Source organism: Neocloeon triangulifer, unplaced genomic scaffold, assembly GCF_031216515.1.
Source record: "Neocloeon triangulifer isolate White Clay Creek 2 clone unplaced genomic scaffold, ASM3121651v1 ptg000014l, whole genome shotgun sequence".
Taxonomy (NCBI): domain Eukaryota; kingdom Metazoa; phylum Arthropoda; class Insecta; order Ephemeroptera; family Baetidae; genus Neocloeon; species Neocloeon triangulifer.
In genome coordinates this window covers 3,926,757-3,949,417 of record NW_026775556.1, presented here as the reverse complement: position 1 = coordinate 3,949,417, position 22,661 = coordinate 3,926,757, and the positions used below count along the sequence as shown (strand labels likewise).

Here is a 22,661-nt window from a genome sequence, read left to right as displayed (position 1 = left end):
TAGCCGAAAACTGTATAAAATTCAAGCTTTGATCTGCAGATCGCAACGTCCCAGAAATCACACACGCGCAAAAAAAAATCGTTGGCTATGAATGGGGAATATTAAAAAGAGTGGATGGAGCCGTGCTCTCTCTCTCTCTCTCTCTCTCTCTCAATCAATACTGTTGGCCGCACGACGAGAGCGGGGCGGCACACTGCAATATGGGTTTCATATTGAGTGGCCCTATGTATTAGTAATAGTAGTTGAAAAGGGTTGAGCTATAGAATTTTAAAGGCCCGCCAGCAGCAGCCACCGCACGTCAATGTATTGTAACGCGCACAGGGCCGCCCATTCCCGGCAAACACATGAAAAATGATGCCCATTTCATTAATCTTGGTAGCACCACCCACGCATCACCAATTAATATACCATACGCACAGCAGCATAATGACCTCGATTCCAGCGAACTTCATATTTTCATATAAATTCATAATTCAATTTTACTAAAGAAACTCAAAAAGGTACTTATTATGATTATTGAGAATCTTGTCTGTTAAAAATATAAAAATGTAGAATGTTTTTAATAAATTATTTTTTGATTACTGAATTTAATTTTTTTATAATTAGAATTGGTTATGAAGTCTCTTGGCCAACGCCTATTGATGAAAACAGTTTTTTTTTATCAGTTCTCAAATATTGTATTTTTTAACTTGGTTTTGGGAATGATGACAGTGCGTGGATCATCCGTTTGAACCGCGCACTCGAGTGGCGTGTCCAGTGCCAGCTGGGGTGGCAAAGGGGTTGCGCGCAGGCATTCGGCCAGCACACAGCGATAAGCCCCTATTATATAAACCAACACACTCGAATAAATCTTTGACTTAAATCCTAAATATAGCCGCACAGCCGGCCGGCACAACTGGAATTGCCTTTTCATCCAGTCGCTGGCTGCAGTCGCGGATGCGTTTCTCATTTACTCCTCCCGATTCCCCGAGCCCTCGTTCCATTCTTTCGTGCGCGTCTATATATTTCGCCAAACTCTTCTTCTTGTATGTATCGCAGAAAAAAGCAAGCAAGTTCAAGGCCGGTGTGTGGAGAATGCGAAAGCACGACTTGCAAGCATGACTGTGCCATTAATGAAGACGAAAAAATCTCGTTCTTATTTTTTACTTTTCTTCACAGAGCAGCAAGCTTCGATTTTAAGAGACGCTCAAAATTCGAAATCTTAGGTTCCAAAAAGTTTCAATTTCTTGTGCGGCGACGGTGAAAAAAAAGCGCTGAGGTTGCAAGAAGCAAATTGTCTGGCGGCGCAAACAGCCAGCCAATCATTTCTAACAGGCCAATAAAATGTTTACAGGCCGCCCCATTCGCGTTCACATAGAAAACGGTCCGCGATTTGATTGAATTACACACGTCTCTCTCTCTCTCACTCTGTCGTTCAGCACGCGGCTTGAAACATACATAATATAATAAATAAACCTCTGATTGATATTCAAATCGGAGAGAGAACGAATTTGCCCTTATTTCAGCAAATGCAATTTTCCTTTCGCACGACCACCTACACAAATGCACACGTGGCAATTTGCGAGAGACTGTTGTGTACCAAATTGACTCTGATTGACCAGTTCAGTGCGCTCCGGGCTATAAAAACGAACAACAGCACGTAACTCGTTTGTGACATTTTTTATAACTTCCAGAAAAAAGAAGTGAAACTCGTATCGATGAAAATTAAAAATAAAATACACTTGAAGTGTAAAAAATTTCAGTTTCTCTGTTTACGTTTTACGGGGAGAAGAATTTCTTAACCAATTTTTAATTATTAAAAACAAGTTTAACTTTCATATTAAAATTAATTTTCCTTCACAATTTAATCCTGGATAGCAAATTTTAGCAGTTTTATAGTATAATTATTTACCTTCCCAACAAAAAGTTTTGAGAAAAATCTGCCAAAATAATTTTTCAATAAACTTTAATACAACTTAATTTCTTCTCAAATTTCTTTTCCATCTTTTAATATATTTAATTCTACCTGTCATAGAGGCTGCACTTCAGTCAAAGGTTTCAACTTTTTTACATTTTGAATGTGGCGACTGTCGGGTGTTAATCGCCGTCAACCGAGAGCAAAAAGTCGAGTTTGAAGACAGACAGCTTAAACTGCGATTGAAGGAAAAGTCTGAGCCGCGCGCGTTACCTCTTGTGCGGCTTCTCTCTAATTTTTGAGTCTCGGCGAGACGCTCGCGCTCTCTCTCCAGCAACCAAAATAAAGTGTAATTTTAGCAGGAGCATGTGTGTGTGTGCAGTGCACCCAAGGAGCGCACGGACGGACAGCGAGCGAGCGCGTGATATCACTCTTGTTATTATTTTTAGAGCGCGGCTCCTCGTTCTTTCTCTCCCTCGGCGTGCGTCCGACGCTGGAAATTCATTTTCCATGCATTATTCAGCGCCGCTCTTGATGTGCAAATGTGCCCACACTGAATATTCGCACGCACCTTGTTCCGCACAAAAGCAGCAAATTGGGAAACGACTAATTTATAATGCATTAAATATATAGAGAGAGGACTAACTTGTCTCGGGTAATTTGTCTTCAACCTCCGTCTTTATTTCGTGTATTGCTTGTCGCGCCGCCAATTTATTACCGCGCCTAATTTATGGGTCAATTCGCCCTGACGGAATCTGTGTTTATACTTCTTTTTGTGAAATTTATTAACATCTCCTTTTTGAAAATGAATAATTTAATTTTTTAATTAAAAATTTTCATTGTTTTAAGGAAATTTCTTTCCTTCCCAATTGCAATGTTTGTCTGTTTGCTTAAAACTCGGGAGTAATTTTCATGACTTTTCACTACAGCAACAAGCAAACTTGAAAAATGTTGAATGCAAATTATGTTTGCCCTCTCCGTGCACGGCAGCGCAAGTTTTATTTTGCCAGACCCGCAGCAGCCAGTCGTTTGTGTATTTTTCCAAAGTCAATAACAAATACAACACCGGCTGCTTCTTTTCCGCAAACGTACAAGCTCCGAAATAAAATTCCGACGCGAATTCGGCGTGCAAAAGCGGAGGACAATGCTTCAAGACGTAACTGTACGTTTTTTTTCTCTCTCTCACACCGGCGCTTTTTTCTCACACGCTGCGCCGGTGTTATTATTTCGCTGCGATTCACGAAATCTGCGATGCGTCTATTTACATTGAGAGACACTTTATTTCTGACTCGATTGGTGCTTTTATTTTAGACACTCCATTCTATTTCCACTCTCATTAAAGCGCGGGTAGCGCGGTGGCGGCGCGTGAGAGAGCAGGTGCACAACTCATTAAACATTTCGATCGGCGCGCGCCAACCTTATCTCCAAGCGGACACGGGGTTAAATTTTAATGAGATTTATCGCCCCCACCCCCAATTATTTCACACAACCAACAATATAACATAATTGTCAAGAAACTAAAAAACAGAAAATTTTAATTTCTTGCGAATAATTTTTTTTCATTTTTTTTTTAATAAAATAAAATTTTGACTGAAACTCACCCTGGGTCGTTGGGGACTTCGGCAGGGGAGCCCGCAGCGACACTATCTTGAGATTGTGCCTCCATCACTAACAAGTAAAAAAGTTCCTCTGGTGTAGCAATTATGGAAAAGTTTGAAGCCAAACGACGGACAAACGACGGCGCGTCTTAGTTGCGTTGCCTGCGTTGGGTGTTGTTGTTGTGCTCGGCGTGTCTCGTTCGTTTCAGAGGGCTGCTGAGGGTGACCACCCGGCGACCCAACTACCCACTACGAGTAAAAAAGGTGGCGGCGTGACGCACGTGATGTCCCTCGGACACTGCACGGAGACTATAGACACACGCACTCGCGGACCTCGGTGCGACCTGCTGACTGCAGACAAACTATATGGCCAGCGACAAGGGCTACTTTTCTTTCCTCTCTCTTTCTCTCTCTTGGTCTCGATCTCGCGGAGTGGTGCGGCGGCTGCTGCTGGGCACAGTACCAACACAGGACTGACAAAGACCGGCGGCGCGCGCGGTGTGCCTTCCACTCACCGGCGTAGGGGAGGCTCCACGCCGAAACCCGCGACCAGAGAGAGGGAATCGCTCTCTCGCGCGCGCGGTGCCCCTCTTCCGTCGGCCCGCCGGGTTGCAGACTCTCGCAGGCCATGCAAGGGCCGACCCGCCACTTGCACGGAGATGCGCACAAGCCCGGATTTCCAAAAATTTTATCAAAAAAAAAAAAAAATATATTTTTTTAGAGCAGGCGCACCGTTGGAAAGAGCTTCACTTAAACTATCAAAATATGTATGTATTTACAAGTAACATTGGAATTCGCTTTTGAAAACTGAATTTTTAATCCTGCGGTTTCATAAATTGCGGATAAATTAGGACTTAAGGCTATCAAAATAAGCAAATAGCGTATACTAATTGGAAAGCTTGTGTTTGTGATATATTGTAGTAACATCAAGTTCATCAAGTAATAATTTTGGAAAGCTATCATGGTAAGAGAAATAAAGCCATTAAATTGTTCCAAAACGGTACCCCATGACCATCTATAAATAAATTATTTGTCAATTATCATCAATGGAAAGCCGAGGTCATGACAATCGATTCATGATCAAAACTGTTGGTGTCATATTTTGAAAACATGATAATTTTTTTACTGCTTTACTTTTTAAATAATATAATCATTAGCGAAAGTTTTCATACAGGTGAAATATTGGTTTATTTTCTTCAATCACTTTTTTTCTCTCAATATTACACAATATTAAAATAAAATTTGTGTTAAAAAATTGGAATTTCACCTTTGTATGTTAATTTGTCTTTATTTTAATTATGTACTTGAAAAATTCCAATTTTCATTGTTAGATATTCTGCAAAATATTAATTTTCTGTTTAAAGATCGAAAGCGTGCTAATGTTGTAAATTCCTTTTTCTATTCAATTCAATTTATTTTTCTCCAAACAAGTCAGACAATCAATTGTGAAATAATTTCTATCGGTTGTTGGGCAGATTTTGAAATACTTAGACGGAAGTTTGGAAAATGCATCGGCGCATCTCCGTTCAAGTGCTAGCAGGGCGAGGCGGAGCGATGGGGCGTTCAAAGTTGCGCGCGCTTCCCTGATGGACGTCCGCGCGCCGGCCCCCGTGATTGGACGCAATCCGTGCGCTCCCCTCAAAGCGGGCGCTGACGTCACGCGTGACGTCGATCGGTGCGCACTGATCGATCTCGTGGCGGAGCATCCCTTGCTTTCGAGGGAGCGAGGGGAGATGCACCCCCAGATAAGCGAGAGGTAAGGAATCGCGGAAGCCGGCTGCCGCTTTCCGGCTGCCAGCGAGAGAAGCGCGGGCGGGGGTGGAAAGCGGGGTGGCGCACCGCCGAGCGTTGCGGTGGGTCTGGGCCCGGAAGTGGCCGCCGCTCTGCCGGATTTTCCCTTTTTTCACCAGCGCGCAGATTATCCCTGCTAACTTCACCCTCTCTAACTCTCTGCGAGATATGTGTAATTGTATCTCTCACACACGCTCCAAGTCATTCCATTTTTCATCTTTTATTATAACGCATATAAACCCTTTTCAAACTTTATTCTCTTATACACAGAAGGACTTAAATTAGCTAAATTATATTTTGCACCCAATTTTTGCAAATTTTTTTTTTTATTAAAATTATCCAAATTATCATTTGCGTATCGCATAAATTTTTATAAACTATAAACAGTAAAAACTATTTTAAAAATAGATACATTTAACATTTAAACTCTAATTTCTAATAATTAATAATTTTTTAAGAATTTTACATTAAATAAAGTTTTGAAAGTTTTTGTATGAATCTAAAGAATTCTCAAGTCCTTTGTTTGGAAATCTTTGATTGATTTCAGCATAAAGAGCTTAATATTCGATTTATCCTCATAAATAATTCATTTATAATTAATAATTCATGTTCCGGCATGGCCCACATAATGCAAATCGCGCCACATTCCCTTCCCGCACATTCCCATTCAACTTCTCACAGCTCTTGCCACCTGCCGGCCAAAATTCGCACTCTCATCAAAACAAGCATTGCACAGTAAGTGACACCGGTTTCCCCTCGATTTTTCATTTAATTTACGCAATTTTTGCACTTACATAAGGCTTGTCACAAGGAGTTGAGACCCAAATAATTAAAACCGAACGCTTTGTAAATTAATGCTGCCGTAAATTTACACTACCTCATTTAAAATGAGCCGGAAAAAGGTGAGGCCGATCTCTGCCCTTGTGTGTTCCAAATTTACATATCAAACTTTATCTTTCCAATTTCATCAGCCGAATCTTGTCTTTGTGCTGTGGGACGTCGGCAGAGGATCGAAAGATGTGTTGCCGGATGGTGAGATGGTCCTCGAGAAGCAAAAACGGTGCATCAACAAAATCATCTTTAACAAGGTTTTTTGCTTAATTTGTTTTTCTTCGAAAGTACGTTTTATCACTTCTCAATTTAATAGGTTTTGTTTGAGCCCAAAGACCAAGTAGGTCTTCTAAAGTTCGCCACAGAGGAGACTGACCACCCTGCTAGCGAGGACGATTTCCCGAACATGCACTACCAGTGCGATTTCGAGTTTGACAAGTTGAAAATGATGGATGTGGTGGACTCGACAACCTCTACAGACCTTCAGCAAGAGTTTCTCGGTGCCCTTTGCGTCGCCCTGACCATCCTTAAGAAAGAAATGGACCAGCACCCTGATACCAAGAGCAAAAAAGCCAAAGCCCAGCCGTAATTCGATGCTGGTCTTATTTTACTTTTGCTTATAAGTTTTAAATTTTAGGGTCAAAGCTTTCGAGAGCGTGAAAATCATTTTGGTCACAAACTTGGAGGGCATCTGTAGCAAAGATGAAACAAGATCGCTCACCAAGCCCCTAAAGCAAGTCAAGGGAATCAACTGCTCACTCTTTGTCATGTAAATTTTGCTTAAATTGTGCTTTATTTTAATCGCAATTCAAAATTTAGTGGCCATGATATCGGTCTGCGGGTTGAGGAACTGGAAAGGGAAGAAAACTTGGAATATTTCCAGGATTGTCCTGATGAATTTGATTCCCAAACTGCACTCCGCCTGCTTTTCAAATATGTAACAAATTAATTAATCTCTTTAAATAATAATTTCAATTTATAATAGAATTCTGGAATTTACTGGACCTTTGATGAGGCCATGATGAACTTAAATAGTTTCACTAGCAAGAAAGTGGTGCCGAGGAATTCCAAAGTGCTGCTCGAGTTGGGAACCCATCTCAAAATCAAAGTGCAGTACTACAATGAAGTATGACAAGTGAATTTTGGTCAGCTTTGGTTTTAACGCTTGCAAACAGGTGTGCGAGGAGAGTCGGCTGGACTTCAAAGTGTGCAACACGGCTGACATTGCCAAGAAAACGGGGTACGACCGCGTGTACACAACCAAGGGTGGAAAGAGAAAGATGGTCGAAGAAGAGGAGGTTATCAAGGGCTTCAAATTTGGCACCTCCATCATTCCCTTTTCAGGTAATAATTATTGCAAGTGCATTTGATTAAAAAAAATTAAATACGGAAGAACCAATTTTGAATTATTTCGCAAAAAAATAAAATTATATCACTGATGCATCTAATTGTAAAATGAAGAAATTATTGTATTCTAAAAGTTTCAACACATTTTTCATCAAATAACGTTACATCAATTTTGATAATTTTTACCAAACTATTGCAGAGGAGGATAAATCAGCCATGGAATACAAGTCTGGGTTGCCCTGTCTAAAAATCCTGGGCTTCTGCAAGCAGAAGACAATCAGCCCTATCATGTATGTTGGTGCAACCACTGTAAACATTTTCCCAGTCCAGGAGGACAAAGTATGAACCTTAAAAATTCTATAATTTTCCCTTTAAATCAACATTATTTTCCAGGCTTCTGTAGTTGCCTTCAAGGCGCTCGTAAATGAGATGCACCAGCTGGGCAGGGTAGCCATTGCTAGGAGGGTCGTCATGAATAATGGCAAACTTACCCTGGCCGCCCTGACACCAAGAATTGTCCCTGGTGATGAGGTATGAAAAATGCCATCGCTTTAATAAACTTTATTAAGTTGTTTTTTTAAGTGAGTTTTATTTGTATTTTTTTTGTTGTTGTTGTAGAGTTCTGTCGTGTTTGCGTTGTTAATTTTAATAAATTCTTCATTAGAGACTAATCAGTGTGGAACTGCCCTTTGCCGAGGACGTCATCGACTACAAGTTTCCAAGAACAAAGCAGAAGTCTTCAGAGGAGCAACTCGAAGTGCTCAGAGAGTTAGTAGACAAAATGGACCTCATGCAGGCTGGCCCGTGAGTTCACTATTCAATTATTCAACTCAAAGCTATAAGGTTTTTAATTTCTAGAGATGAGAGTGAACTGTTTCAACCCAGGAGCATTCCAAATCCTGTCAAGATCTACACAAATGGACTGGTCATCCACAGGGCCAGGCACGCAGACAAACCTGTGGAGCCGCCTTCGAAACTGATTGTGTCCCTTCTTGAGACCTCCGAGTCCATTTTGCAGGCTGCCGAAGACATGGACGCCCAATTGGCCCAAGTTTTCAAAGTTGCAGATGTGAGGAAAAGCCTTGCAAAGGTCAGGGTGCCAAGACCGTCTGTGCCTACTGCGCCAAGGTCTGTTTCAAACTAAATTTTGATTAAAAATTTTACAATTGATAATTAGGGATCAAATTTTGGATGAAGACTCGCAAGGGGATCTGGATGCTGTGGTTCCCATTGCTCCTCAGGCGAAACCTGTTCGAATCGTTCAGGTCGGCTCAATCACCCCTGCCGAAGACTTTCATGCCCTCATCCAACAAGGCGTTCCCCTTGATGAAGGTTTGAGTTGATCATTTTTCATCATCTAAATGTACTCTAATTTATTTTCTGCAGTTTGCCGTCAGTGCCAGATCATTGTCCTACAATTAGCCGTGCGTTCGCAGCACGACCTGCACAAACCTTTGACCGCCATCAGAGTCATGCGCCAGACCTGTGTAAAGGACAACCCTGCCCTCTACAATGACTGGCTGGCCGAATTCAGGAACGAACTCTCGGAAAGAGGCCAGTTGGGTCTTTGGCTTAAAATCATGGATGGTATTGTTTTATTTCCTTTTTAAATTGGAATTTTGTTGTTGATTGAAAATTCAGATAACCTTGGACCAATCACCACGGAGGAGAATCCAGAAGCAAAAATGAGCCGAGTCGAGGCTAACAAGTTCCTTTCTGAACCCCCTCCAGACAAGGAGTCGCAGAAAATGGACATTGACAGCTTGGTATTTAAACTCAAGATATATTGAAATCAAATTTACAATTCCTCTTTTATTTTCAGTTGGATGATATGTGAATTTGCAGGAAAAACCACAGAGTTCCTTAGAGGTGTTTAAATATACATGCATTAAGTATTTAATTATAAATTAAACCAAAATTTTATATTGAAAAAACCAGTTTGTATTAAAATTAGAACATATAGTTCAGGTTTGTTGGTTAGCTTGGTCAGTACTCCACACGACAGAGTAATTAGGCATCTGGCTATGCATCTGCAAGGCTTGTGGCACCACATACAGGGCATTTTGATACATTTGCCCAGTCAAGTTGCATTCTGAAGATTTTGGTAATGTTTTAGAGGCAAAAATAACTTCTCTTTTAAATTACCTGATCTTTGAGCTTGTGAAAAGTAGGACGAGTCCACTGTTGAGGCCTGCTGGTTTGAGAGAACCACTCTGTTGTCTTCAGTGAAGTTCAGATAGTTTTGCATTTCAGGCACCTGAAACATGAAATTGATTTAAATTTGCCTCAACCCATGTTTAATTTTCTTTGCCTGCTGTGGTTGTTGGAAGGGTGCATGCTGGACTGTGGGCCTTTTGTATCTCCTGTGCCCACCTGGCAGGTCAGTCCTCATGTGTTGCATGAAGCTTTTGACCTTCTGCAGCATGGAATCGGGCGCCTCAAAACCCTTAAGCTCTTGCAGCATCAAGTTCGGTGATTCCCTATTTAAAAATAATTAATATTTTCAACTAAACATAAAAAAAATTAAAAACCTGTATTCCTCAGAGTTTGCAAGTTCAACGATGTCCTGAATTATCATAATGTAGGCCTTCTGTCCGGTCGGTGGCATCAGGCTGTGCCGTACCAGCCACTCTTTGTCCTCCTGGTCACCGGAGTACCTGAACAGCTCAGGGTGCTTTATGTACAGCCGGCCTCGCGTTGGACCAAAACCCATTGCTTTGTTTGCCCTGAAATTTTCGTTTTAAAATTTTCCATGCAATTTAATTCTAACCTGGAGCCCATGACAAAGAGGGTCTCCTTGTTGATTCGCTCGGGGTCCCATTTTGGCGCCTCCCGCCGAATGTTGTCTGCCTTGGGAATGCGGGGCACAGGTGCGCTCCTCACCTTTTTCTTTGACGCACTTTGAATATCCTCATTTTCACTTTTCACTCGATTCTGAAATTTAATGCAATGATATAATTTGCGAATTGATTTCATTGGAGTTAATCTTTCAATAAGTATATTACTTGACTGTTTTCTGAGTCGCTATACCCAGGCGCCCCAGTAGAGACTGTCGTTTGCTGCGCTGGTAGGTACATCTGTTTCGCGTCCTCCAAAATTGATCGGCAAACTTTTTTCACGTTCTCTTCAGAAACACATTGAGGTCCGAAATTGTTTTTCAAATTCTCTACAGCCGGTTCAAAAAATTTCTGAAAATTTTGTTCTCAAATTTCATATAAAAATGTAAATTGTAGATCAAACTTGTATGTAACTGGAGATGACTAATTGCAGCTCTTTATTTATAGCCGGCTGCAAATTTTGTCGCAGCAAATTGAGCGACTTGGCGACCAGCGCCGATTCTTTGCTCGCTATGCTGGCGATATTTTTGTTTAACTTGCATGTCGGCATGTTCTTCAGGTTCTCCTTCCTCATGTTGAATGTGTTTTTCTTCAATGTTCAATAATTTAAGTTTTTTGAAAAGAATTATATTTTTAAAAATAAATACCCATTCAACAATCTGGGGTTGCGGAGGGTTGAGTCGAAACTGCTGCGAGTTGTGGTAATTTGGAAGTTGCTGTTGCTGCGATGAATTGGCCTGGACACTTCGTTGGCTTTGATGGGGGCAATAATTCTGGCTGCTTGACAAAGTCTGTTTCTCAACTACCATCTTCAGATTCAAAATTACTTATAAAAATGTTCTTAATTATTCAAGATGGATAAGGATGCGAAAATTCTTTAAGTAAACTTTAAAAAAATTAGAAATAATGAAGCAAAACCCAATTGTGAAGAGACGGTTGAGATATGATTTTTAAAATGTGTAGGTAGTGCTTGTTTGCAGAGGGAAATCAAAATGCAGCAGATGAGCAGATGGTCGTTGCCAAATAAGGGGTATTCACATTCACCACTGGCTCACCAACGTCTGAAGAAACCAGTTTCTGGCCGCTATGACCACCCCTAGCTCACCCCTTCCATGTATCATAAGTTTAAAAAACGTATTTTTTTTCTTCGTTTTCTTATGCTTTCTTATATGCAATCATTTATGAACAAGTGTTTTGAAATATTTTTTTTTTAATTATTGCTTCACAAGGAATTAAAAATCTTAATGTTAGAAAAAAAGGGTATCCAATTATCTAAATTGAAATTCATCACTTGTGTTCAATTAGAATTTAATATAATATCAGTAATAAATATTATAAGGCTAAAACAACAATTTGCACACACAAAATTTGTTTTTCCTGTCCATTTGCAATTTCACAGATTTAAACTTAATTGATAGTCTTTGACTCAGACAGAGGAGTGCATCTGGGTCTGGGGGGCGGAGGAGGGATGCTCGGGGCTGTGCTTTTGCTTCTTGCGTTTCTTTTCCTTTTTCCGCTTCTTGCGCTCCTTGTCCTCGTCGTGGCGCTTCTGCTTCTTGTGCTTCTTCTCGTGGGTCTCCTGCGCTGTCTCGGTCAGACTCGGCTCTTGGCTTGGCGTATCCCCTGCCTTGTGCTTGTGCTTCTTGTGTTTTGACTTGTGCTTCTTTGCTGGAGCCTGGTACATAGACCGATACTGCTCTGGCAACTGAAAAAATTAAAAATTATACATTAAATTCTACTTGCGAAATTGCTCTGCAATATTTTCAACTAATGTTTCAAGTTTTATTTTAATTTTATACTTTCATGCATTAATTTGATCTAAGATGTAGCAAAATTTTCAATGCATTTTAATGGAGAATAAATTTGTAGAAAAAAATCTTAAATTATGTACAAACTAAAAGAAAACAAAAATAAAGCAAGAAACTTGCAAACTTCAATCTCTAGAGAATGTTTGTTGGTTTTTTCAAAAAATACAAGTATTCCAGTCATCGATAAAGTGAAAGTGATAATTTAATCACAATAATTTCAGTGCAGAAATTAAAAAAAAAACTTTTGTAAATTTACATAAGCTTTGGCTAATTTAACCCCTAGAGGCAATAATTATGTGTAAATATTTTACATTGGATATTTCCTTGTCCGAAAATTAAATATTTAATTGGTTATTAAATTTTAATGTTGAGAATCCACTCATTCTTTTGTATCAAACATAAATTTCCATTGTGCGTCAGTTAAATCCAATAAAAATGGCTGTTCACTTCATTCTGTTCAGAAAACGAAATAGTATAAATATATTATGAATAAACTCTCAAACTTATTTTCAAATTTAACCTACTGGTTAAAGGCTTCAATCAATAAAAACCATTATAAATATTAAGTAATGCCAAAAAATTCACAAAAACATTCTTTGAAAATATTTGACATTCGTTTCATAACAATTTTGAAGAAAACTGTAGAGCTGGCTCTAAAAATAATGGTTAAAAAAATTACCGGTCCAGGATGCAGCCTGAATCCAGCAAGTTGCACACTTGTGAGAGGAAGAAGTTCCTTGCCGCCAATCGGAGGCTTTTCTATTAACGACCTGAGCGAACTGCAAACATTTGAAATTTTAATTTCGGATTACAAACTTTTAGAGTTTCAATAGCCAACCTGTTGTCTGCACTGCCAGGGGTGTCAATCATCCCAGGAAGGCCAGGCAGGAATGACGAAAGAGATTCCTTGAGCTTCTTGCCGCTGAATTTGCTGTACGAATGTTCCAGTCCGTAATGGGCCATCAAGTTGGTCGCCCCCGTAATGTCACTTTCTCCTGCACAAAGAGAAATTCGTCGTTTGAATAAACAATCTTAAATTTATCAGTGAGAAAATGGGAAGTTTTGAAAGAAAGGGGAGTGACATATTATAATTGAAAACAAAGAGGCCACCAGAATTTTGGCTCTCCTGCGAACCAAAAGGGTGTCAGGGTGGAATTATTTCAGGTTGGTGCTCACCCGGGGGCTCCTTCATCAGGTAGAAGGGACCACTGTGGACGATGGAAGGGTTCTTGCCAAGGGAAATGGTGGTTTTGAGGGTTCCCGTCGAGTCCTGGCGCGACACCACGGGTGACCGCGAGCCCCGCGGCGACGACTTGGGCGAGTACGGCTCCACTTTGCGGAACTGGTCGTTCATCATCCTGCCGTCCCGGACACGTCCCGCTCGGCCGGAGGAAAATGCTCAAGAGTTGCAGGGCTCGGACGAAAACAAACACGGAATCACACTCGACAAGTCAATCGTCTCGTCCATCGAGTTTCCCCTTCCCACTGCTGCTTTACTTGTTTTCAGGCTGATGGCCGATGTCGCTGGCGCCAACTGGTGGTTGAAATGGCGTACTAGAACCAAAACCTGAGGTACATAATCTTCAACGTACGCAAACGTACGTGGATATAATTTATGAATCGTGTGTTGTATGATAAATATATTGTGAAAATAAAATAAAATTAAAAAGTAATGTATAACGTAAATCATTATTTCCATAATTGATTGTTGAATTATAAAAAATAAAAACAGAATACATTATATGTAAAAATTCCATTGTTGCTGTGAATAAACAACTTTTTTCTATATTATGGGAACTATATAGCAAATGGATAGTGCAAATTATGAGGGGGGGGGGGGGTGCAATAATAAAATGATTGCTTTATATGCATGAAAATCTCGTTTTGACGATCAAAACGCATCTCCAAGGCGCCTTCTCTTGCCTGCCGTTTTCTTTACTCGCCGGGGCAGAGAGAGGAAAGTAATAAAAGGCGCGCGGTTGGGCCCCCGCAAGTCAGTGTCTTTGACGAGACGCAAGCGACCTGCAACACCACGATGGCTACCCTGGAAGAACTTAGCAGGGGCCTGCCCCTGGACCCCCTGCCACCCTTCCGCCCTCGGGACCCCAACCTGCCGCACGCACCTAACAGAAAACACACCCTCAATGCAAATCAAAAAAAGGTACATAATTATGTAATAAAATGTGATTTAAAATGTATATTGCATTTTCATATTGCTTACCTTTACAGGGTTTTGAAAAAATTATATAAATTCGCTTAAATTCTTTATTTGAAAAGCCCAACGTTTATATTGAAAAGTTCTATTCATCCTCAGGACATGATAAAACAAAGAAAAATCAAAAGTCAGTACTGTCGACCTGCCCTAGAACTAGTTGCCCAAATGTGGAAATAAATCTAAAAAAATACCATTCTCCAGAAAAGTTAGTTTGAAATGTAATATTTTCTTATGTTTCAATTCCTTGAATAAACGCATACATTCTTGGAGCCCTTTATTATTCTAGAAAATATTTTCGCCTCTTCTCATATAAAATGCTGTATGCTTGTCATTCGTACTGCGTCACACTGCGACCTGAGAAGGTCACTTCAGGTGATCGTAAAAATAAAAACCTGCTTTCCCCTGCGCATTAAGAATGTAAACGACGAAGATGAGACGTATTTAAATTTTTATTTTTAAAAGCACCTCCTTAAAGTTAAGAATGGATGAGTATGCAACCTGCGAGGCATTTTAATACTGCGGGTCGCTTTCAATGCCAAAAAAAGTAGTAATATGAATATGCTGTATCTGAATTTCAAGCTGGCGCTGAAGAATGCCCTGCGATACTTTCCAGCGCGGCTCCACGCCGAGTTAGCCATCGAGTTTTACGATGAGCTACAGCAGTTCGGCCACATCTACATGTACCGCTTCCGCCCCACCCTCCCTCTCAGGTCAGAGCTTTTTATTAAAAAAAAATTTTTATCCAAAACTGATGATTTGTATTTTTTATTTTTCAAATGCGCTATAGTTATGATAGTCTCTTTTTGCAATAAAAATTTCCTTTTTTTAGTAAGAAATTTAATTGAATTTTTTTACCATCGAAAAGTATTTTTGTTTTTATTAATGATAAAATATCTTCTCATGTATCTCTTTAACCAAGTTGGACATAATACTGAAAGCACCGACTACTTGAAATCTAATCGGTGACGTCCTCTGCAGTCCTCTGTATCGGTCATTTAAAAAATGGTACATGTATTAAATCAAAATTTCCTAAAAATTCATTGCCACAAAATTTAATTTAATTTTTACCAAATTTAAAAATCTTTATGGTTGTAAAATTAACGAAAATTAATTAATAAAAAAATCTGCCACTTAAAATATTGATAAATATGATTTGTGTTTTGAATAAAAATTATTATTAAATAAAGTTGGAAAAATACAAAATACTAAAAAAAAATTTTGGAATTATTACTCATTTGAAAATTTAAAATTTTTGTCATACACAAATTTAAAATACAAGTATATCACTATTTTTCATCCCTTTCAAACCAAATGTGCAGGGCATACCCAATTTGGGAGTACCCGGCGCGCACAAAGGCTGGCGCGGCTCTGCTGCTGATGGTGATGAACAACCTGGACCCACAGGTGGCGCAGTACCCTGAGGAGCTGGTCACGTACGGCGGCAACGGCCAAGTGCTGTCCAACTGGGCGCAGTTCCGCATCCTTTGCGGCTACCTGTGTCAGATGGGCGACGACCAGACCCTGTCGCTGTACTCAGGCCATCCGATGGGTCTATTCCCGAGTGCAGCGGGCTCCACCCTGAGCCCCAGGGCGGTCATCACCAACGGCCTGGTGGTGCCATCAGCGGGACACTCGCGCGCTCAGTACGATGACCTTTTTGCCCTGGGGGTCACGCAGTTTGGCCAAATGACCGCTGGCAGCTTCTGCTACATCGGCCCTCAGGGTATCGTCCACGGCACCACCATCACTGTGGTCAACGCGGCTCGCAAATACCTGCACAGAGACACCCTCGAGGGTGTCGTTTACGTCACCTCAGGCCTTGGTGGCATGAGCGGTGCACAGGCCAAGGCTGCAGTCATTGCCGGCTGCGTCGGGGTGGTCGCCGAAGTCGACCCTGTCGCTCTCAATAAGAGACACGCTCAGGTTTGCAGAATATATAATATGCGTGCAAATTTCTCTTTATCAGAATAACATTAGCTGTAAAAATTATAAAAATAATTTAATAATGAAATTTTTAATGTTTGTTTTTAAAATTAAATAATATATTATTATATAAAATTCAATAAAAATTAATTTGAATAATTTTTCACTTATTGTTTCCATGAAAAATATTGATTAATAAATTGATTCAAATAATGATTTTGATTTTGCCTTACACCTCATAGCAAAAACAATTAATAGTCAATAGTTTTTTGTAAAATAAAATCAAATAAAATATTTAATAATTTACATTTAAATATTTTTATAAATTTTGGGTTATATTTTTTTGTTTTATAATATTCTATCAAAACTATCCACTTTTACTTAAATAAAACACAATAATACAAAAATTGTTTGCTCAGGGTTGGCTAACGGAGGTGGAGGAGGATCTGGACCTATTAGTTGAGAAAATCAGGAAGGCCAAGGCAGAGAAAAGGGCCGTCAGCATTGGCTACTTAGGCAACGCGGTGTCACTGTGGGAGCGCCTGGCTGACGAGCACCGCCGGACCGGAGAGATCCTTGCTGAACTTGGCTCCGACCAAACGTCCCTGCACGACCCTTTTGGCGGTGGGTACTGGCCCGTCCAACTGCCGCACGCCGAAGCTAAGAAGGTTCAATATTTGAAGTGTACTCTGATATTTTTTTAATAACAGCATATTTTTTCAGCTGCTGGTGGAGGACCCTGATGCCTTCAAAGGCCTGGTGGAGGAGTCGCTGCGGCGTCAGGTGGCGGCCATCAACCACCTGGCCCAAAACGCTGCCCTTCACTTCTGGGACTACGGCAACGCCTTTCTGCTGGAGGCCAGCAGGGCAGGCGCGCCTGTCGACGGTCCTGACGGCACCTTCAGGTACCCCTCCTACGTCCAGCACATCATGGGGTGAGCAACATTTTTTTTATACTATGACCTGAGCAACACTTATTTGATCAGGGATGTGTTTTCGTTGGGTTTTGGGCCCTTCCGCTGGGTGTGCTGCTCGGGAGACCCTGAGGATCTGCGCGAGACCGACCTGATCGCAGCTCGAATCATGGAAGCTGCTTTAAAAAAAGAGAAGGACGAGCCAGTGGCCGCGCAATTGCGCGACAACCTGATGTGGATTAGGGAGGCGGAAGGTCACGCCCTGGTTGTCGGCTCGCAGGCCAGGATTTTATATGCAGACGCCAAAGGTCGCGCAGACACTGCCGTCGCCTTCAACCAGGCTATCAGGGACGGACGGATCAAGGTGAGAAGAAAATAAATACTTTAAAAAGCGTATAATTTCCGGTCTCTTCAAATTAATTCTAAATTAATACTTTATACTGATTGAATATGATCATCTAAAAATAAAAATTGATTTTTAATTTAAAAAAAAATGCAATTTTATTCCCATTCAAATTCAATTAAATGATATTAAAAATGCCTCAAAATTTTTTAAAACTTCCCTAAAATATAGTTTTGTAGAGAAAAATCATGTTGGAGAAAAACTGAAAATTAAAAATATTTGCTTGCGGTGACGTTTTTGAACTTGATTTACAGGGTGAGGTGGTGATAAGCCGCGACCACCACGACGTGAGCGGAACAGACAGTCCATACCGCGAGACGTCAAATATAACCGATGGGTCGAGCGTGTGTGCGGACATGGCGGTGCACAACTTTGTTGGCGGCGCCTTCCGCGGCGCCACATGGGTGGCACTACATCATGGCGGCGGCGTTGGATGGGGCGAGGTCATTAATGGTGGCTTTGGCCTCTTGCTGGATGGCTCAGACGAGGCCTTCGAGCGGGCTCGAACGTTGCTGCCTTTTGATGTCAACAACGGCGTCGCTCGAAGGTGCTGGGCTGGAAACGAGAACGCGCGTCTGGCCATCAACAGGGCCGCTTCCGCTGACCCCAGACTCGCAATCACCCTGCCGCACACTGTCCTTGATGACAGCCTTCTTGACAAACTCGTACAGTAGATTTTAAAAATTTGTAACCGGATTTTAAAAAATTTAATAAAAGTTATTTTACATCACGAGGAATGTCAAGAACTTTGTTTATTTTACAATCAGTTGCAATAAAATTAGGTTCAAAAAATGTACAGTTGAATGAATATCATTCACGGGAGGGAAAATTTGTACACTTTGGTATAAAAGATAATTATTTAAATGTCAGACCTTGATGTTGTTGGCCTTGAAGAAGCGCTTCAAGAAATTAGCTGAGAGTCCTGGCACCTTTTTCAGGTCATCAAAAGTCTGGTAGTTGCCGTGGATTTGCCTGAAAAAATAATGTATATAAGGAAACAATTTTTATAAAAGATATTTTTTTTAACCTGTAGCTGTAGATGACGTAACCAGTTTTTGGGCCGACGGTGGGCAGCTGTTGGATGACCTTTGTATTCTCGGTGTTGAGAAGCCCCAGCATGCGCCGGAGGTGCTTCTCCTGGGCAGACCCTGCCGAGGGGCTTTCAGTAAAAAGTATTTCCTCAAGCACTTCCGGGCCAATTGATTTGCGCTGCTTCCTAGGCTTGGGTGCTTCCTGACAGGTGCCCTGCTGCTCCTCGGTACAGCAGAATCCCTTTTGGGGCAAGACAGAAAGTCTAGCTGATCTTCTCACCTTCCTCAAGGGTTCCTCGTGGGCTTCAGAATTGATGTCCGAAACGGGAATTGTGGCAACAGAGCACCTGCGTTTCCTCTCAGGTTCTTCATCTTTGGTTCGAAGGAATTCGGGAAGATCCATGCAGCTCAGGCGAATGGAGCGTCGCAGCTTCCGTTTCTCCAGCCGCTCCTCTTCCCCAACTTCTGGATGGAAAACAGGAACAGCCATGCAGCTGAGTCGGAGTGAGCGCCTCAGCTTGACTGGAGGCTGCACTGCAGGGCTGCAAGGTTCCAAAGGAAGGATGGTGGTGGTGGTGGTGTAGGGGGTGATGGGGATGAGATCATTTACAAAAACAGTGCTCTTGTTTGTGTCGCATTGAGGGGAAGTCTGCAAAGTTTCAGTCTTTTTGGGGGTTGAACAGCCAGCAAAATCCTCTTTACTGCAATGTTTAGAATTTTAATTTTAAAGGGAAATTTTGAATAAAATTATTTACTTGACAGAAATGGCAGTTGAATGGGAAATGTCAGCGATAGAAATTTCATTTTCTGATACAAGCGAGTTGTCTTCAGGGTTTGCATTTGCAGGTTGGACTTGCGCTCCAATGTTTTTCAAGGCATCCTCTATCTTCTTGTTGACCAAAGCTTCAGTCTCCTTTTTCAAAATCTCCATCCTCTCCCTGTTGAATCAAAATGCTACTTAGATTAAGCACGTTTAACTATAAAAAAAATGTGTTGTCTTGTAATTTAGAAATAGTTTCTGCACAAAATCCCATTTAAATCATGAATTGTAATTTTTTAAATATATGAAACAATCTTTAGTTCATAATCATTTGTAATGAAAATTTATATCAAAAGGGCCAAATAAAAATATGAAATAATCTGGATCGAATCCTCAACTATAACTAAAAATCATTTACTTTTCTTAGATACTGTTAAATACTATTGGGATAAATGAATAATTACCCCAGAGCATTGGAAACAAGCTCGCTGAAGTCTTGTTCGGAGAAATGGGAGAAGATGCTGGCAGATGAGATGTTTGTTGCCTTGCTCGAGGCAAATGAGCTTTCTGAAAATTCAGTCGGAGAGCCTAAAGTCCTCCGTGAGACAAACTGGTAATTTGAGACCCTGCAGAAAAAATGAATTGTCATAATTCTGAGTTATCTGAATATTATTATGGTAAAAGTTTGATTAACCACTCCATTATTTAAACAATAAGAAACAAACCTGACGTTTGGCTGGAAAGTGACGCTGTTTCCAATGGAGGAGAAGGGTTTGCGTTGGAAACTGGGCGTCACCAGGTTTGAGGGCTTCCTGTTTAAGTTTTTGGCATGCTGGGCCACTATTTTCTGGATATGGGGTCTTGACTTTATTTTATGGAAGGCCTGCGCAAACCTGAGTGTTTGCGCTGTTTCTTGTTCGTCCTTGCTGGATGGAGACACACAGGCAATCAGCGCCAACAGACACTGACCCTTCAGGGTGTCTGAAAGTGAAAGTTTATGAAACAAATTAGAATACAAATTAAAATATCAATATGAAAACAATGTTTGAAATAAAAAAATCCCCAAAAAGGATTTCATCGAAATAGTTCTCTTGAAATATTTGCACCTTTTTAAGTAGTTTTTAAAATTTTAAAATTTACCTTGGAGTACATTGGTGAGGGCAGTGTTTCTGACGGGGATATGCTGGTTCTTCTGAATGACAGCCCTAATGCAGTTACTCAGGGCAAGCAAGCCCTGGTTGATGCTGATGCCCTCCTGTTTCAGTGAGCCCTGGTTGCCTGCCTTGCCTACGGCCTCTGATCCTGCCAGGTCGACCAAGTGAATCAACGACCTTGTCTCACTTTCCTCCTCCCTTCATTAAAATTAAATAATTAGTAAATTATCAGTACTATTCTCTAATTCATTACCTGTTGAAACGACGAAGGTGGAGGCTGAAGATGGCATGAGAGCGGGAGGACTTTTCGTTGCCAAGGGTTTCGCTGACCCTACGCGCTTCGATGCCCTCCTCCAACCTTTTAAGGGCGTCCTCCACAGAGAAAACTGGGATTTCCTGCAGCCCCAGGTCTCTGAAGGCTAAATGAAAATTTAGTTTTGCAATTCTTTAGAAAATGTAAAAATTCTACCTCTGGCTTGCATTTTTCTGGTTGGAAAGGCAGAGAGCAAGTCGTACACGCCCTCGTTGTAAACCTCCATGAAGGAGACAGAAACCTCAGCAGCGTTGTCCGTGTTGAGCTCAAAAAGTTCCCGCACTGTTCGTGGGACAACTCCTTCACTTTCCTTTAAATAAAATTTAATTAGATTTTCACGCTTGATGCTACGTTTTTGGATTTTAGTTACAAGGCTGAACTTCCCGCGACCCGTGCCCATGGTGTAGGTCTTGCCGGCGCCGGTCTGTCCGTAGGCCATGACGGTGGCCGAGTAGCCGGCCCAAACCTGCCGAAGAATCGGCCGAACCATTTCGTACACCTCGTCCTGCGCCGACCCGCACAAGATCTTGTCAAACTCGAATCCATTCTTGCCGAGAATCACGATCTGCGAAAATTAAGAGCCGGTCAACGAAATTTTCACAATTTTTGGCACCTACATTTCTGTCCTCGGCGGGGAACTGTAGGACCGAAGTACAGTGGCGCGCTATCTCGGCTGCGAACAACGGCCTGCTCCGGACGGCGATCACCGCCCTGTCTCCCGGGGATTCGTTCATTGTGTCCGAAATGATGAAAAACAAAATCTGCAACTTTGTTTATGTTTCCATTGCAGGGCAGAAAACAGAAAACTAATTTAACGACCTTGCAACTGCAAGGGGTTGTTGTTTTGTAAAAACGCGCCAGTGGAGGGGAGGCTGGAGGGAGAGGACGTTCTCGACCAATCATATCATGGGAACTTGAGGCCGAGTTGAGTGTTGCAGACTTGTTGGTTGCAGACAGTTGCAGAGATGCTGCCTTGGATGCTGCCATCTGATGGAGATTTACAGATACTTCCAGTTTGGCCGAAAAGGCGGACTGGAAAATATATTAACGAGAGCAATTAAAATGCATTGAATGAATGCAAGGGAACTAAGTAAAAATGAATGAAAAAGCAAGAAAGTTATAAAAATTTAATTTAACCGTGCCTGACCGGGCTGACCATACCAAGAAAAGCTATGCAATAGAAACAAAATTTAAATTTAATAAAAAATAATAATTATTCATCACGCATTTTTTTTTTTATTATTTTAAAATAGGATAAAATCATACTACCCCACAAACTAATTTGTAAAAGTGTCACGACCTGTTTTCATTTTCATAAAAAAAAACCTCTAAAAATTAAAAATACAAAGATTATGTTCATGTGAAGGAACCTTTACCTGCTTTTCACTGTTTTCCTATTTGGCCAAGTTAGAGATATTTAAATTTTAAGTTTTGTATTATCTACTTTAATTATGAGGGACGAACTTTCACCTGTCCCTTTGTATCAAGTGCAGAAAAAAAAATCTGCGCATGCTGTTGTGAATATAAAAGGCTGTTTACCTGCTGCCAGTTATATTCTAGGTCCAATTTTTTTATTATATGCGCGGTGAAATCCGTGGTGGGCCGGCGGCGCTTCTTCTTGGCCGCCGCTCTCAGGTTTCGTGCAAAGGCCTCGGGCAGACCAAGATGGACCTGGAGAGGCGGAACAAAGAAAGGCCGGGTGTGATGAAAATCGAAAGGCATTATTTCCAGCGCGCGGCCAAAAGGAGAGCGCGTGCCTTTTTACTTTCATAGATAAAACCGACAAGAAGTGTATCGACGGACGGACAGAAATAGAAACACGAGAGAGCTCAAAAATATAAA

The 22,661-nt window shown here is 41.2% G+C and overlaps 6 protein-coding genes across 15 annotated transcripts in view; 2 read left to right on the top strand and 4 right to left on the bottom strand.

Annotated features, from left to right (window-relative positions):
* The window catches only part of LOC132201308 (RNA-binding protein Musashi homolog Rbp6), a 205,354-nt gene extending 201,347 nt beyond the window's left edge, over positions 1–4,007 (bottom strand). For 3 of the 10 annotated variants that reach the window (XM_059627368.1, XM_059627372.1, XM_059627378.1), the window contains exon 1: positions 3,496–4,005. In XM_059627368.1, the coding sequence (XP_059483351.1) occupies positions 3,496–3,560 (65 nt within the window). In that variant the 5' untranslated portion in view covers positions 3,561–4,005. Of the gene's footprint in view, positions 1–3,495 lie in introns of all 10 variants that reach the window. The other 7 variants (XM_059627367.1, XM_059627377.1, XM_059627370.1 and 4 more) reach the window with 4 other exon arrangements.
* Positions 4,008–5,999: 1,992 nt separating this feature from the next.
* On the top strand, positions 6,000–9,414 carry LOC132201219 (X-ray repair cross-complementing protein 5-like). Its single transcript, XM_059627206.1, has 15 exons — positions 6,000–6,185; positions 6,255–6,371; positions 6,431–6,699; positions 6,752–6,883; positions 6,934–7,051; positions 7,100–7,240; positions 7,290–7,458; positions 7,661–7,800; positions 7,855–7,992; positions 8,126–8,265; positions 8,320–8,589; positions 8,639–8,793; positions 8,848–9,048; positions 9,103–9,227; positions 9,284–9,414. Exons 1-15 carry the CDS (start codon positions 6,171–6,173, stop codon positions 9,296–9,298), a joined length of 2,145 nt encoding a protein of 714 aa, XP_059483189.1. The 5' UTR covers positions 6,000–6,170; the 3' UTR covers positions 9,299–9,414.
* An 11-nt stretch (positions 9,415–9,425) lies between these two features.
* On the bottom strand, positions 9,426–11,107 carry LOC132201554 (deoxynucleotidyltransferase terminal-interacting protein 1). The gene is made up of 8 exons (XM_059627786.1): positions 10,946–11,107; positions 10,702–10,887; positions 10,467–10,649; positions 10,232–10,395; positions 9,993–10,187; positions 9,773–9,941; positions 9,607–9,718; positions 9,426–9,553 (listed from the first exon to the last, which is right to left on the bottom strand). Exons 1-8 carry the CDS (start codon positions 11,105–11,107, stop codon positions 9,426–9,428), a joined length of 1,299 nt encoding a protein of 432 aa, XP_059483769.1.
* Positions 11,108–11,589: 482 nt separating this feature from the next.
* LOC132201220 (mediator of RNA polymerase II transcription subunit 19) lies at positions 11,590–13,622 on the bottom strand. Its single transcript, XM_059627208.1, has 4 exons — positions 13,283–13,622; positions 12,945–13,101; positions 12,786–12,885; positions 11,590–12,003 (listed from the first exon to the last, which is right to left on the bottom strand). The coding sequence occupies exons 1-4, from the start codon at positions 13,461–13,463 to the stop codon at positions 11,725–11,727; spliced, it is 717 nt and encodes a 238-aa protein (XP_059483191.1). The 5' UTR covers positions 13,464–13,622; the 3' UTR covers positions 11,590–11,724.
* Positions 13,623–14,039: 417 nt separating this feature from the next.
* Positions 14,040–18,294, top strand: LOC132200713 (urocanate hydratase-like). Its single transcript, XM_059626384.1, has 7 exons — positions 14,040–14,267; positions 14,901–15,031; positions 15,641–16,244; positions 16,664–16,912; positions 16,968–17,179; positions 17,231–17,522; positions 17,816–18,294. Exons 1-7 carry the CDS (start codon positions 14,142–14,144, stop codon positions 18,233–18,235), a joined length of 2,034 nt encoding a protein of 677 aa, XP_059482367.1. The 5' UTR covers positions 14,040–14,141; the 3' UTR covers positions 18,236–18,294.
* Positions 18,268–21,681, bottom strand: LOC132200712 (chromosome-associated kinesin KIF4). Its single transcript, XM_059626383.1, has 10 exons — positions 21,437–21,681; positions 21,190–21,384; positions 20,976–21,129; positions 20,760–20,925; positions 20,493–20,704; positions 20,078–20,333; positions 19,817–19,978; positions 19,348–19,530; positions 18,589–19,293; positions 18,268–18,533 (listed from the first exon to the last, which is right to left on the bottom strand). The coding sequence occupies exons 1-10, from the start codon at positions 21,551–21,553 to the stop codon at positions 18,428–18,430; spliced, it is 2,256 nt and encodes a 751-aa protein (XP_059482366.1). The 5' UTR covers positions 21,554–21,681; the 3' UTR covers positions 18,268–18,427.
* Positions 21,682–22,661: the final 980 nt, after the last annotated feature.

What these genes read in the sequence shown, in the direction of transcription:
- LOC132201219 (XM_059627206.1), top strand. An exon ending in CTCCATCATTCCCTTTTCAG is followed by an intron (nt 7,459 to 7,660) that starts GTAATAATTATT and finishes AAACTATTGCAG; the next exon opens with AGGAGGATAAATCAGCCATG. An exon ending in AGGCGTTCCCCTTGATGAAG is followed by an intron (nt 8,794 to 8,847) that starts GTTTGAGTTGAT and finishes TATTTTCTGCAG; the next exon opens with TTTGCCGTCAGTGCCAGATC.
- LOC132201554 (XM_059627786.1), bottom strand. Translation starts at nt 11,107, where the DNA reads ATGGTAGTTGAGAAACAGACTTTGTCAAGCAGCCAGAATTATTGCCCC. An exon ending in AACCCCAGATTGTTGAATGG is followed by an intron (nt 10,888 to 10,945) that starts GTATTTATTTTT and finishes TGAACATTGAAG; the next exon opens with AAAAACACATTCAACATGAG. An exon ending in CCTTCCAACAACCACAGCAG is followed by an intron (nt 9,719 to 9,772) that starts GCAAAGAAAATT and finishes TTCATGTTTCAG; the next exon opens with GTGCCTGAAATGCAAAACTA.
- LOC132201220 (XM_059627208.1), bottom strand. Translation starts at nt 13,463, where the DNA reads ATGATGAACGACCAGTTCCGCAAAGTGGAGCCGTACTCGCCCAAGTCG. An exon ending in CCTGATGAAGGAGCCCCCGG is followed by an intron (nt 13,102 to 13,282) that starts GTGAGCACCAAC and finishes CTCTTTGTGCAG; the next exon opens with GAGAAAGTGACATTACGGGG. An exon ending in CCTGGCAGTGCAGACAACAG is followed by an intron (nt 12,886 to 12,944) that starts GTTGGCTATTGA and finishes AAATGTTTGCAG; the next exon opens with TTCGCTCAGGTCGTTAATAG.
- LOC132200713 (XM_059626384.1), top strand. Translation starts at nt 14,142, where the DNA reads ATGGCTACCCTGGAAGAACTTAGCAGGGGCCTGCCCCTGGACCCCCTG. An exon ending in CGCCCCACCCTCCCTCTCAG is followed by an intron (nt 15,032 to 15,640) that starts GTCAGAGCTTTT and finishes CCAAATGTGCAG; the next exon opens with GGCATACCCAATTTGGGAGT. An exon ending in TCAATAAGAGACACGCTCAG is followed by an intron (nt 16,245 to 16,663) that starts GTTTGCAGAATA and finishes TTGTTTGCTCAG; the next exon opens with GGTTGGCTAACGGAGGTGGA.
- LOC132200712 (XM_059626383.1), bottom strand. Translation starts at nt 21,553, where the DNA reads ATGAACGAATCCCCGGGAGACAGGGCGGTGATCGCCGTCCGGAGCAGG. An exon ending in TCCCCGCCGAGGACAGAAAT is followed by an intron (nt 21,385 to 21,436) that starts GTAGGTGCCAAA and finishes TAATTTTCGCAG; the next exon opens with ATCGTGATTCTCGGCAAGAA. An exon ending in CAGAAAAATGCAAGCCAGAG is followed by an intron (nt 20,926 to 20,975) that starts GTAGAATTTTTA and finishes ATTTTCATTTAG; the next exon opens with CCTTCAGAGACCTGGGGCTG.